The 11602-nt window shown below is 48.3% G+C and overlaps 4 protein-coding genes across 4 annotated transcripts; 2 read left to right on the top strand and 2 right to left on the bottom strand.

Moving 5' to 3' along the window:
• Positions 1 to 72: 72 nt before the first annotated feature.
• I303_108088 (uncharacterized protein) lies at positions 73 to 1354 on the top strand (the record flags this gene model as incomplete). The annotated part of the gene is made up of 5 exons (XM_018411339.2): positions 73 to 189; positions 594 to 635; positions 714 to 738; positions 922 to 1000; positions 1273 to 1354. The coding sequence occupies 5 exons, from the start codon at positions 73 to 75 to the stop codon at positions 1352 to 1354; spliced, it is 345 nt and encodes a 114-aa protein (XP_018260007.2).
• Positions 1355 to 2063: 709 nt separating this feature from the next.
• Positions 2064 to 6181, bottom strand: I303_108089 (uncharacterized protein; the record flags this gene model as incomplete). Its single annotated transcript, XM_018411340.1, has 14 exons — positions 2064 to 2265; positions 2365 to 2462; positions 2540 to 2625; positions 2742 to 3007; positions 3073 to 3095; positions 3162 to 3205; positions 3269 to 3334; positions 3397 to 3413; positions 3490 to 4083; positions 4149 to 4162; positions 4237 to 5257; positions 5336 to 5468; positions 5578 to 5663; positions 5754 to 6181. The coding sequence occupies 14 exons, from the start codon at positions 6179 to 6181 to the stop codon at positions 2064 to 2066; spliced, it is 3078 nt and encodes a 1025-aa protein (XP_018260008.1).
• Positions 6182 to 7244: 1063 nt separating this feature from the next.
• On the bottom strand, positions 7245 to 9122 carry I303_108090 (uncharacterized protein; the record flags this gene model as incomplete). Its single annotated transcript, XM_018411341.1, has 5 exons — positions 7245 to 7448; positions 7536 to 7631; positions 7698 to 8118; positions 8262 to 8750; positions 8869 to 9122. The coding sequence occupies 5 exons, from the start codon at positions 9120 to 9122 to the stop codon at positions 7245 to 7247; spliced, it is 1464 nt and encodes a 487-aa protein (XP_018260009.1).
• Positions 9123 to 10695: 1573 nt separating this feature from the next.
• I303_108091 (uncharacterized protein) lies at positions 10696 to 11340 on the top strand (the record flags this gene model as incomplete). Its single annotated transcript, XM_018411342.1, has 3 exons — positions 10696 to 10756; positions 10811 to 10866; positions 10927 to 11340. The coding sequence occupies 3 exons, from the start codon at positions 10696 to 10698 to the stop codon at positions 11338 to 11340; spliced, it is 531 nt and encodes a 176-aa protein (XP_018260010.1).
• Positions 11341 to 11602: the final 262 nt, after the last annotated feature.

Raw genomic sequence — 11602 nt, forward strand, 5'->3', positions numbered from 1 at the left:
AACATCTAAATCAGCTACCATCTCTTAAATCCTCCTCTCTCATCCGTCAAGTATCATCTAAACACTATCAAAATGGCCCAACGAGTCACCCTCCGAAAGCGCCAACCGTACAACACCACCTCCAACAGAAGGAGAGTCGTCAAGACCCCCGGAGGAAAGTTGGTCGTCCACCACTTGAAGAAGCTTGCTGTGAGTATTGAGTATCGAGTATTGGGTATGGGTTTGGGTATTGGATGCGGGATGCGGATCTGGGGAGATGCCGTTTGGAATATAGTCTGGCAGATGAGGCTGAGGGAAAAGCGAAGAATTGAGACAGCAGATTGATTGAGAGAGGTATATTGTCACCCAAATGACAAAATTTAGACGATTTGAGAAGGTGGAAAGGGGACAAGCAAGTGATTATGGAATGATCGACTGTCGGTCATCGGCATGTCATCAGATATTTATTGGTTCAGCTGGATGGTTAAAGGGAACGCCATGTTAGACTGGAGAAGCAGATGATGGATTCATGTAGAAGATCGGAAGCATACGTCGAACGATGAAGTCGAACCCGAGGAGGAATGAAATGCTGATCATTCGCTGCCGTATCCTAGTCCGCCCCTAAATGTGGTGACTGTGGTCTTGCTCTCCCAGGTGTAAGTCTACCTTTCCTCCAAAAATGGTGTCAGCGTTGCGTTAATCGAGGGCATCTGGCTAATATCGCCTTCCTATAGATCCCCGTCCTCCGACCTAGACAATGTTAGTATTCATTTAAATCTGCAACCATCACCCCACCATAATCCGGTTTATCAAGAGGGATATTGGGATGTTGCGTGGAGAAAGCAGACGAATCGACTGAATCAGATAGGGATGAGGACGAGGACGAGAATTGGAATAAGAAAGGACATGATGGCTGACTGATGGATCACTTTCACAATACAGACGCTACCCTCTCCAAGAGACAAAAGACCGTCAACCGAGCCTACGGTGGATCAGTCTGTGCCCCTTGTGTCAAATCCAGGTTAGTCAGATTTTTTCTGGGCTGTCGTCACTTGAGCAGTACATTATACTGATCTTGTGAATTTTTTACTCTTTCACTCCTCTTTGCCGGCTTTCGATATACCTCAACAAATTCGCGATCATCTCACCTTAACACAATTCGCCCGTCAATCGTCTCCACCAAAAACCACCATCTAATTCAACTCGCTTCAATCTCTCTCCTATGCTAAATCGTACCATAACACACTATACCATACGACAACACACTACATAACACACCACACCGCCACACAGAATCACCCGAGCATTCTTGATCGAGGAAGCCACCATCGTCAAGCGAGTCCTCAAGGCCAAGGCCGCCGCCTCCAAGAAGTAAACGGACGAACGGGATTATGTGTTCTGTTTGGTTCGAGTTGGTTCTCAGAGGTTAGGGTTTGGTAGATACCGTATACCGGAGGTAAAGCATACGAATACGAGATGTATTACCTTTTCACGCATCTTGGAGCTTTGTCTCTTCAACAACGTCAACGGTCACGTCAAGGTCCATGGGGGAATCAGAAGGCTGTTCGAGAACCACAGCTGACTCGGCTACAGGTATATTGACTGATCCCAGCTGGTTCTAACTACCTTTGATCAGAAAATCAGAAAATCAAAGTGATGTGATCGTGACTCACTCGAGTGACTCGAGGCAGGGTGTTGAATGGAATGGAATGGACGGGGCCACTTATGACTTTCTCACTTATTCGAAGATCGATCCATTGCAGCTGGGTAGGCAAGCGGTGGCATTATCATCCATTTATCGAGGCAATCATTCGCAATTGGCAGAGTAATCATTTCATAACATACATCTCAAGATCGTCAAGGCAATCGCAGTCGTAATCGTAATCGCAATCGTAATTGTAATCGAATTTCCCAGCAATCACAAACAACATGACCACGTCGTTTCGTGTATTTAACTAAATCAACAACAAATCTAAGTGAGATGAGAGGTACTAAGATCAGAAACTGATTTGATGCTCAAACGTCCTTCCCATACAAAACACCTCGTCACGCTTGATTATCTGTCTGATAACGCTCACTCCAATCTAAAATGACAGAGCCCTGTTCCTCACCGTCCCAGAAGTCATCTTACTTTGAGCAGCTACATCATCCCATCTCGAAGTAGAATTCTCATGTCCTCGTACCGTCTCTTCCGAGACGTCTTTCGTGTGAGAGAGATTTTGCAAATGACCATACCGACTCTCGACCAGTGAAGGTGACTTGAAAGTCCATCCTTTGAAAGCGAGACTACCATCGTTAAGATTGACAAAGCACACAATCATCAATCAAGCTCATACTTATACTCATACGATTAACTCGCGAAAACCGGAAGACAAATAGACTCACCTCTTTCTGATCTCGAGTAGATGCGCACCGTGAGTCTTGTCGCGCAACAACGGATCTTTCGTGGCATTCGCTGCTGCTCCATTAGCAGGTGCCAGAGGCTATACAGCAAAATCAGTTCATATGATACGTGACTTCATCTGGAGCAATTGGCACTGGACACCTCAAATAGACCCACCTCATCCGGTATATCATCATCGAAGTGCCTCGTATCGTCCTCAGCATATAGATCAGGATGATACGGCGGAGTCTGTTTATGCAGATCTGAGGCATGGAAGGAAGACCTTGATCAGCTAACTTCCCTTGATGTCGGGATGAATTATACGATTGGTGTACGGTGTACATTATATTCAAATCAAAGCTATCAAAGATGAACTCACTGTCCCAATCTATATTCGCAAACCATCTGTGCGCCTTGATCTTGTCTGGACCATCATTGCCTAGACCTTTGCCCAGACCAGCATGTCGTCCATTCAGAGTATGATCTAATGTGCCTTTTGTACTGATCGTCAGTATCGAAGCCTTCTCAGTTGGGGTGGTGCCAAGTCGATCCTCTGGTTCACACAGCAAGCAAGTCATCAGATCTAAGCATTCAGGCGAGAGTCGAGGTTTGGGTGGGAACTTTAGGGTCGTCTTCCAATTCAGACTGTATTAAGGAGACCATCAGCATACTGATGATGAGATCTTTATGTGAGAAGATGTGGCCCTCACATCTTCTGCCTGGTGATGTGTCGCTATGGCAAGCAGGGCATGTGAGCTAAATGCGGTACATAATGAGGCCGGTCCATGGTCGAACTTACGGAAGAGCTGACAAATGGTGGATAGCCGTACAGGCTCTCGTACACTACGAATTTCAAACCGGTGTCAGTCTGTAGATCTGCAGAAGGCGGTGGTCCATGACACCCACTGATGATGCCCAGCGACCACCAGTCGCAGCTGAACCCATACCCTTGACCTCTGATAACTTCGGGGGCTTATTCTCAGACGATTTAGCTCGACTTAACACGATTGTAAGCGTGAAAGATACTGGCTCACCCATGTATGAATTTGTACTATTTGCCAGCAAGACATATATACGTCAGTTCTATTTTCTCATGACTCGCTAGTAAGGTCGTGCACCGCACTCACCCGCACACCGAATAAGCCAAGCTCCTCCTTTTAGCATCTCTCCAGGTCAAAACGCCTTTACCTTCCCCCATCCATTCTTTCCCCATGATCTTCTCAATATCAGGCTTCTTCATCCGTTTGGTCTTGACACTCGGGTACTCCAGATCCACTCCATGTTTCTTGAGGATCGCAAGTCTTTGATGCTCATAGTAACTCGTATCGTGCGCCCAGTGAAGATCAGTGGCTAATCCAAAATCCGATATCCTGATATGCCCAGATTTCGTAAATAGGAAATTATCCGGTTTGATATCCCTATGAATGAAACCCAGCGAATGGGTCTCTTCGAGGGCTAAAACCATCTCTGCAACGTAGAATCGAGTCATTTCTTCCGGGAAAGTATCGCGTTCAACAAGGAGGTTTAACAGGTCTCCCCCGCCCATGAATTCTAGTACGAGGTACAGATGGTCGGTGTCTTGGAAAGCGTAGAACAGCTGTACAATCCAAGAAGGCTGATTCGATTCGCCTGAGACGGTAGTAGATAACGATTTGGAGGCTGCCGCTGCTAAGAGGTCCTTCTCGGCTCGTACGTGTCCTTCTTGCGATTTGCGGAGCATGCTGTCACAAACATGTCAGTACCAGTACACCTGCCTGTCGTCACTTTCGGTTTCTGTACCACCTACTCTGCTTTGCGAAGCTGACATATAGACCTCGACACGTGAGCTCGACCCTCCCATTTCCAACACCTGGTACGGAAAATCGCATACTCACCTGCTTCATAGCCACAAGTCTTCCAGACTCCTTCTCTCTGGCAATTCTCACAACCCCAAAAGCGCCATGTCCGATGACTCGACCCAGCTCGAAACCTTTAACATCCACTCTTTTCCTCCTTTCTCTTAGGATCCTATTCTCTTCTCTGACTAATTCGTCTCTCCGCGCGTCTTTCTCGTCTTCAGACATGTATCGATTCTCCGGCAAATTGAAGGTCGACTCGAGATTCGCTAATCGCCTCGCGCGATTCAAGACGTAGTTTCCGGGATGAACAGGCTTGGTCACTTCGTTCGAGCTTGTTGTAGGCGTATACCCGTTGATGTGGATCGCAGGAGGTTTCAGGAGAGAATGATAATATTGTTCGAAGAATAGGGCAATCGACATTGACTTTTCCAAGGTTTCCAAGGAAGGCTTGATAATTCTGAATGGCAATTGGGTGAATATCTCCTGAGCTCTGGGTCGAGCGTCTTTCCTTCGGCTGGGCGTAGGCGGTGTAGACGGCTTGAGATCGTCAGCAGAGATAGGTGAGTCTTCGATGATCGCCTCTTCTGACTTGGTAGTAGGTTGACCCTCGATCGGAATGGGGATAGGTAAAGCAGAGTTCGATTTCTTCTTAATTTGCAATGGTCGTGTCTTACCTTCACTTTCAGGTATGCTATCGATGTTTGGAGACGTAAAAGGATTATTCAGTGGACTCGTAGGCGTTCTTCGACCAACAACAACTGCTGAAGGAGCAGCAGCAGAAGCTGAAACTCCGGCAGAAGAAGACGACGATGAAGGATGATCGAAATAACCTTGGAAATTCGCTATAGCTATCGGCGTGGATCCGCCGGTCAATAAAGGTGAAATGGACGTCTGACCTGTTGAGCGGGAGGCATTGCTGGATTGAGTTTGAGTCTGCTTATGACTTTGCGTCGTTATGGTGGGTCTAGCTTTCGAGGTCGTCTTAAGCAAGGTATTCGTAGTGGAGTATATCGATGATGGAAGACCATTAACTACTCGAAGGGTACCAGGTGGTTTCCTGCACAGAGTGAACAGTACATCGAATCAGATCAATGAAACATCTCCGTAACGGATGCCGGGTGAAAAGCTGACTTACATCTCATGCTCATCGATGTCTCTGAGCTCTCGAGTCCGAGCAGTAGCCTCGACTACAGCCGCAACAGCTCGAGCTTGTTGTTCCCTTGCTCGGGCTTTGACCAATTCCTTGATAGGGTAAGCCCATCCTGGATCTGTATATCCCAATTCCTCCCTGTCAGTCCAAGTCGTGGGTCTCAGCTGCAAGATACTCTGCAGAGGCAGTAGGCTGCAGAGCAGGTAGTGTGAAAGGTCCTGACTCACCACCCAGCTTGTCCCCTAAGCCTTCTATTGACCATCTCAGAAGCAGTTCTGTCGCTTCCTCAAACGTGGACGCGTGGAAGATATGCCTATTACACCATAATACATCAGTTTGGGTAAATCATGAGCAGGTACGCTCTGTCCGGGATGAGTGATTCATGGTACTCGGCAGTGCTTACCGGAAATCAGTGGGATGACCTATCATGCGCTTATCGACTTTCCTCTTCTTCAACTCCACAGCTCTCCATTCCTCCCTTCCAAAAGCCGCTCCAGTCCTTCCACCACCTCTGGCATGACCCCTAGGTACCCCTCTTCCACCTCTTCCAGGTCCTGCTCCTGCAGACGGAAAGGCTGCTCTCCCATTGGAGGTAGATTGTGATTGTTCAGCAATGAGCTTGACATATGAGTCGGCTCGAGGTAATCCGTCCGGGAAACGGAACCCTGTGTTGGCGTATCCTCCTCTGGCTTGGGGTCGATTGGACAGTCTGGGATTGGAAGCTAGGTCTGCGCCCAGCTTGGAAGGTGTAGAAGCGACGAGGGAGACGAGGTCGTTATAGCCTGAATGGATGAAGGGAGGTGGTGCTGGACGGGATAGTGTTGTGGTCATCGTGAGAGAGGAGGCTGAGCTGTGATTGGGAATATATTGCTGTCACTATTACAGGTAGATTAGATAGCATTTAGCCATCGATAACAAGTTGCGAGGGTCTCGAGGAGATGGGAGCGTGATCGAGTATCTGAATGGGTTGACATTCAGTGACCGGTGAGACTAAGGATGTCTCACTTGATGCTTGATCGAGGAACCAGCCTTGGGCGTACTGAGTCTTGAATCGATGACCGATCCTTCCTGCTGTGTCCAGATGTTTACTTATCCCTCAAATAAACTAGATATCAAACTTGGTCATGATCCTTGTTCTGCTAGGTCATTGATGACCCTTCTTCGAGACCTTCGCCACCTGATCCATCTCGGTTCGAATGTGTATGTTTCGCATCGTGCAGTTTGATGGTCACGGACCTACACATTCCTTCTTTTTGGCTGAATTACCCGGATAGCGCCGGAGAAGGAGAGATGCGGATAAGATTATCACTATGCGTCATGAAGAGCTCTGTGCGTAGGTGTGTGAATGTGTGGATTCGTGTCTGGCTGTGTAGGTGACGTGCGTAAGGGGAAAGAGGAGGAGGGAAGTCAGCGGTACCTGTTACAAGAAGGCGGGATTGTTCATCCCTGTTTGTCTAGAAGCATCAGCGCGGAAGTAATCATCGTTGACAGAGGTCAAGGGCTGCAGAGGGATAGTCGATGCATGCTCAAGTACTAAGTCAATTCTGCGGCCGTGATAGCGAACTAAGAGGAGAAGTATGAAGAAGGGGGTTCCGTGCGAATGTTTTTGGTAAAAGAGATGTTAGTCGCGTCATGTCGCTCGCTGCCTTTTCATCCCGCACGCAAAGAAAAACTCTTGCTTCTCTTTCTCTGATTCCATCGGGGCAGTTGACACGACTTCAGCACTTTATGCATCAGACAATGCATATAAGAGAGATGCAGAAGAGAGATGAAATGGCAATTCCTATCTATGCAGAATAACGAAGTGAAACCCAGAATATTGGAAGGACTGATGGACAGCTGGTGAATCAGGGCAGAGGATGTCTGTCTCATGTTGAGGTTGGTTATATATGACCTAGAGCGACCGGTTGTTCATTCTTCTTATAATTCGTCTGACTTGATCTGTAACTACATGAGCGGTCACTCTGATGTCGTCTCGGTTGATAGCTCTCGGTCCTGGGCATCCCCTTCCTGGGCATTCTTCAGGTACACAGAAGCTGGTTTCGTGGACTAGGTAGTGTTGGACACCAGCAGCGATAGCCAGAGGAGAGTAATCGGTCTACATCAATCATAGTCATCCCATTAGCTTGTTATCGATTCCTCAACCCCCGAGAAACAGAAAAAAATAGAAGCAAGCGTGACTTACAACTGTACATTCAGCAGGCTGAAGCTCGAACACCGATCCACCGGGGTTCATCCATAGCGTATGCGTGAGACCATTACCGTGTACGGAGATCAAGATCTATCAGACACAGCACAGCATAAGTAGGAGCATTTCAAGGACAAGATAAGCCAGATATAGACTCACATCGACTGTCGAGATCTCCGCAACCTGATCTTGGAAAGGTATACTGGAGCTGAATCCTTTCACCGTAACTTTCGCCAACCCGTCTTCCTCCAATTGCAAAACAGCAGCGACAAGGTCTTCGTGGTCCTCCGGAACCAGTTCTCTACCACTGCCCTGTCTCTCGAGATACATAACGTGGGGTTTCGATCCTCGCTTGAGATTGACAGGTCCGTTGTAATCTTTCAGAACTCTGTCTCGCAGGTTGACCAACCAATCAAGGGAGACTGGAAGACGCAAAGCATCTCCCCATGGTTTCCAAGCATTCGAAGGTCCGTTGTGTCCACCTCGTCTGTCAGCGATCAGAGCAAGAGGGATTCGGTAGTATTCCTTGGAGGCTGATCGTTCTTCCCAGATCGGCTTGGTCTCGTATGTGACACCGGGGCTAAGGATTGAGAGTCGATCAGTCAAATGTCTTTTGAATCAAGTAGGTTTACTCAGAAAAAGGGATGAGAGTGCTCTTCGTCTGTCCATCTGGACGTTCCCCATTCTCGAGGACGGGGTGTGAGGAATGGGGGAAGGACTCACAAGAACTTGGAGGTGAACCATCTATTAGCTCCAGGCGTATCTTCCCACCAATTCGCACCGTTACTTCCTGGCGGAGCTTCCGATTTGTGGTATTGTTTGGGGAACGCTACAACCTTGATATTCGGAAGGGTCTGTCCTGTTCTCCATGCGTAGTTCGACCATGTTCTCCATGCACCAAGGAACGTCTCTCCGATCCAATGATAATAATGCGACACAAAATTATCATCGTTGTTGATGATCATGGGGGATTGTAATTCCTCAGCTTTCCCAAAGAGCGCGATAGCTTCATCTAGGGAGATTGTATGACCGATCTGATTGGCTTCTTTCACTTCGGGACTGACGGGCGGTAATCGGATACTGTAGATTTTGACCTCTTGGTGGCCTTGCAAGGGGATTCGGGTGTCGACGTGTTTGTTGGCGATATGGTCGAGCTTGGGTATCGACCAGGGTTGATCCGTCACGAACACGTAAGAATAGTTGTGCCAGTATCTGTAGGAGGAACACGCATGATTTCAGTGAGTGATTATGGATGTGACAGGAAGGAGGATATCGGTGTATTGGTGTGCCAGAGATCAAAAGATAGAGGCATGATGGTGTCACAACTCACAAGTTCTCCACGACCGTGTATCCCGGAGCAAAATTGACAATCTTGGACAGTTTGAAGCCCATCAATTTATCCGTCTCGGGCGAAGTCGACCTTATCCCATTATCTCTAGTATTCCCGCCTCCGCCTGACCATCTACTGCTCAGCCCATCCGGTAAGAAGGGGATATGTCCCAGACCCAGGGGTCCGAGGAGGAGGTAGATGGCGACCGCTGCAGCAGCGTACGAGGTGTACACTCGCGAGCTTGCGCGTAGCATCGTGCGATTACTTGGCTGTCGATGGGAAGTGAAGAAGCTGGATCTTTGGTAGTTCATCGCCAGGTGTTAGCTCCGATTGCCCTCGATACGGTAGAATGCAGAATACAGAATGCAGATCTCTCGCGAGCGGAAGAGTTGGGAGGAAACGACACGAGATTGACAGATTGAAAGAGAGTGACTAATCACTCTGCCTGGAGCGCGAGGTATGTGATCGGCTGACCAGGAGGAATGGGAGGGACAGTCAGACACAATGCGAGACAATCCTATGACTCACCTTGTGCTACAATTTGATGCGATACTATATGAGACTTGGCTCGGCTAAGATCAGATCACGGACAGGCGAGCTAGCTAGGCTTGACGGGAGTATCTAAATCAACGCGTTTCGTCTGTCTTCTTGGGATCTGGCCTGACGCGATGTGGATCGTGGAGCCACTTGACCTTGAGGTTGGAATTGGTGGCTCAAGCTATCGGTGCAGATGAAGACCACCAAGTCTTGGGAAAGTACGATGATCCACGTTATGGATGACTTGTCGCGCACAGGAGAAACACTCGTCCCGTTATCGTGACTTTCTTGAAATCTGACTCTGGTTCTGGGAGCGTGATGGGATGGTTTACGGCAAGGCATGTCGCGTGGGAGGTACAAGTTGTTTATGCATTAGAGTAAGACACTTTTATTACCGTTTTAGGTCAAGGGAAAGAAGGAAACCTTATTCGTATTCGGTTCACCCAGCGCCGCTACTCGTACTTCAGCTCCTAGAAATCGACGTTGCAGATTGATGAGAGGGGTTTAAATGTTCAAATTGGTTTATCAATCTTTGATGGGAAAGAAGCAAAAGTTGATACATTGTGTGATCAGCTGATGCGACCATCCTAGATGACTGATGGGTGATCAGGGTCGGCAGGTGCACAGACTTTGAAGGTACAATAACCATGACCGTGTTTGCCATCAGGCTAGTCGCGTCCTTCCGGGTAACAGCGATTCTTGTGGCTCCTCCAACTGGCTGTGATTGTTGTGTCGCCACGGGCATTCTTGATGTTGGGTCCGGATCAAATCGCGCTCCATTCCCTATTTGGAGGACTCGAGATGGTTCATCGTTACTGAGAAAGCTTTGAAATTCATACATTGCACGTGACACATTCCTCTCACGACACCGCGCATGGTCCAAAGGTAAAAGCGATTGTGATGGCAGAAGACTTCTACGAGTCATCAACGACAGATGCTGTGCTTGAATGGAGGCTACTACAATGACGCTGAGTGGCGTGACTGAGAATGCATGCGCTTCCGCTCCCACTGCAGAGTCCACGACCTTCCCTTGTCAGAGACCGTTCACGAAGGCGCTCATGCAGCTGAGACGATTGATGACGTGACCAAACTCCTTTGACTGACTGTGCATCGAGAGCAGACTTGAGAGGAAGAACATAGCCTTCTTCTGATCGCCTTGTGACTCATAATGTGATTATATATACAATATGTAAACATCCATGATACGACGGTGCACCTTGATCCCCGCCGAACATTCTGAATCCCCAATCAGAACCTATTCATTCTCCAAAGATCTTACCACCACCAAGCATGGACGCCGTCACTCGGACCGCTGCGGCTATCTCTGACTATCAGCAGCTGAGCTTCAAGAGTGAGTGCAGCTTCTTATGGTCTATACGCAATCATTGACCAGGATCTTCTTCAGCTTTCCTTGCTTCCAAGAACGATTTCTACAACGCTCTGAAGTCCGAGGGTCGCAGAGTGGGTGGCTGGGAGTCCTGTGCAGTTGAAGCTTTAAACAGCATATCCCCAATGCTCCAGTCAATGCCAGATAACCTATCAAAGCCACATGGCGCTGATCTCACTACACTCTCGGACCCTTCCGATGCTTATCGACCGTTCGCCGACATCTCGAGCGACACCGTCTTGCTTCTGACTTCCACTGGCATTGTGGGATTTCCTAATACCTTGCCTAAGTCACTGCTTAGGATGACCCGCTCTTTCGATCACTTCGTAGATTCTTACATGGGCGTATCGGTTGCAAACAACCTTTCGGAGCTCTTCACGCAGAAGGGCAAGGCGTTCAGCGACAAGTGTGACGCGGACGAAGCACGGAGAGCACACGAAGCTTATAGTCTTCTCCTGCAGATGTCGGGCGACAAGACTTCTCGCGATACCGCTTCTTTTGATCGATCATACGTTCTTACTTCATGTCTCAAGCGTTTGCTGATCTAGCGGACGCAACAGACAAGGATGCCGTCCGAGAACGCGCTGGTCGATACTTCTTACCAGAAGTCGTGAGACGAGACCGATATCACTCACGAGCAGCCGACCAGCACTGATGGTAGTGGCAATTAGCTGAGTAGCATGTCGACTGACGTTATTCACATTTTGTTGGGCTGTTAAGTCATTAGCCAGTATGATGCGTCTTATGCGTATAATGAGTCTTACCAGTTGATGCATGTGGATGATTTCGCCACTTGAGGGTAGGAAGGAA

Source organism: Kwoniella dejecticola, chromosome 10 (assembly GCF_000512565.2).
Source record: "Kwoniella dejecticola CBS 10117 chromosome 10, complete sequence".
NCBI classification, from domain to species: Eukaryota; Fungi; Basidiomycota; class Tremellomycetes; order Tremellales; family Cryptococcaceae; genus Kwoniella; species Kwoniella dejecticola.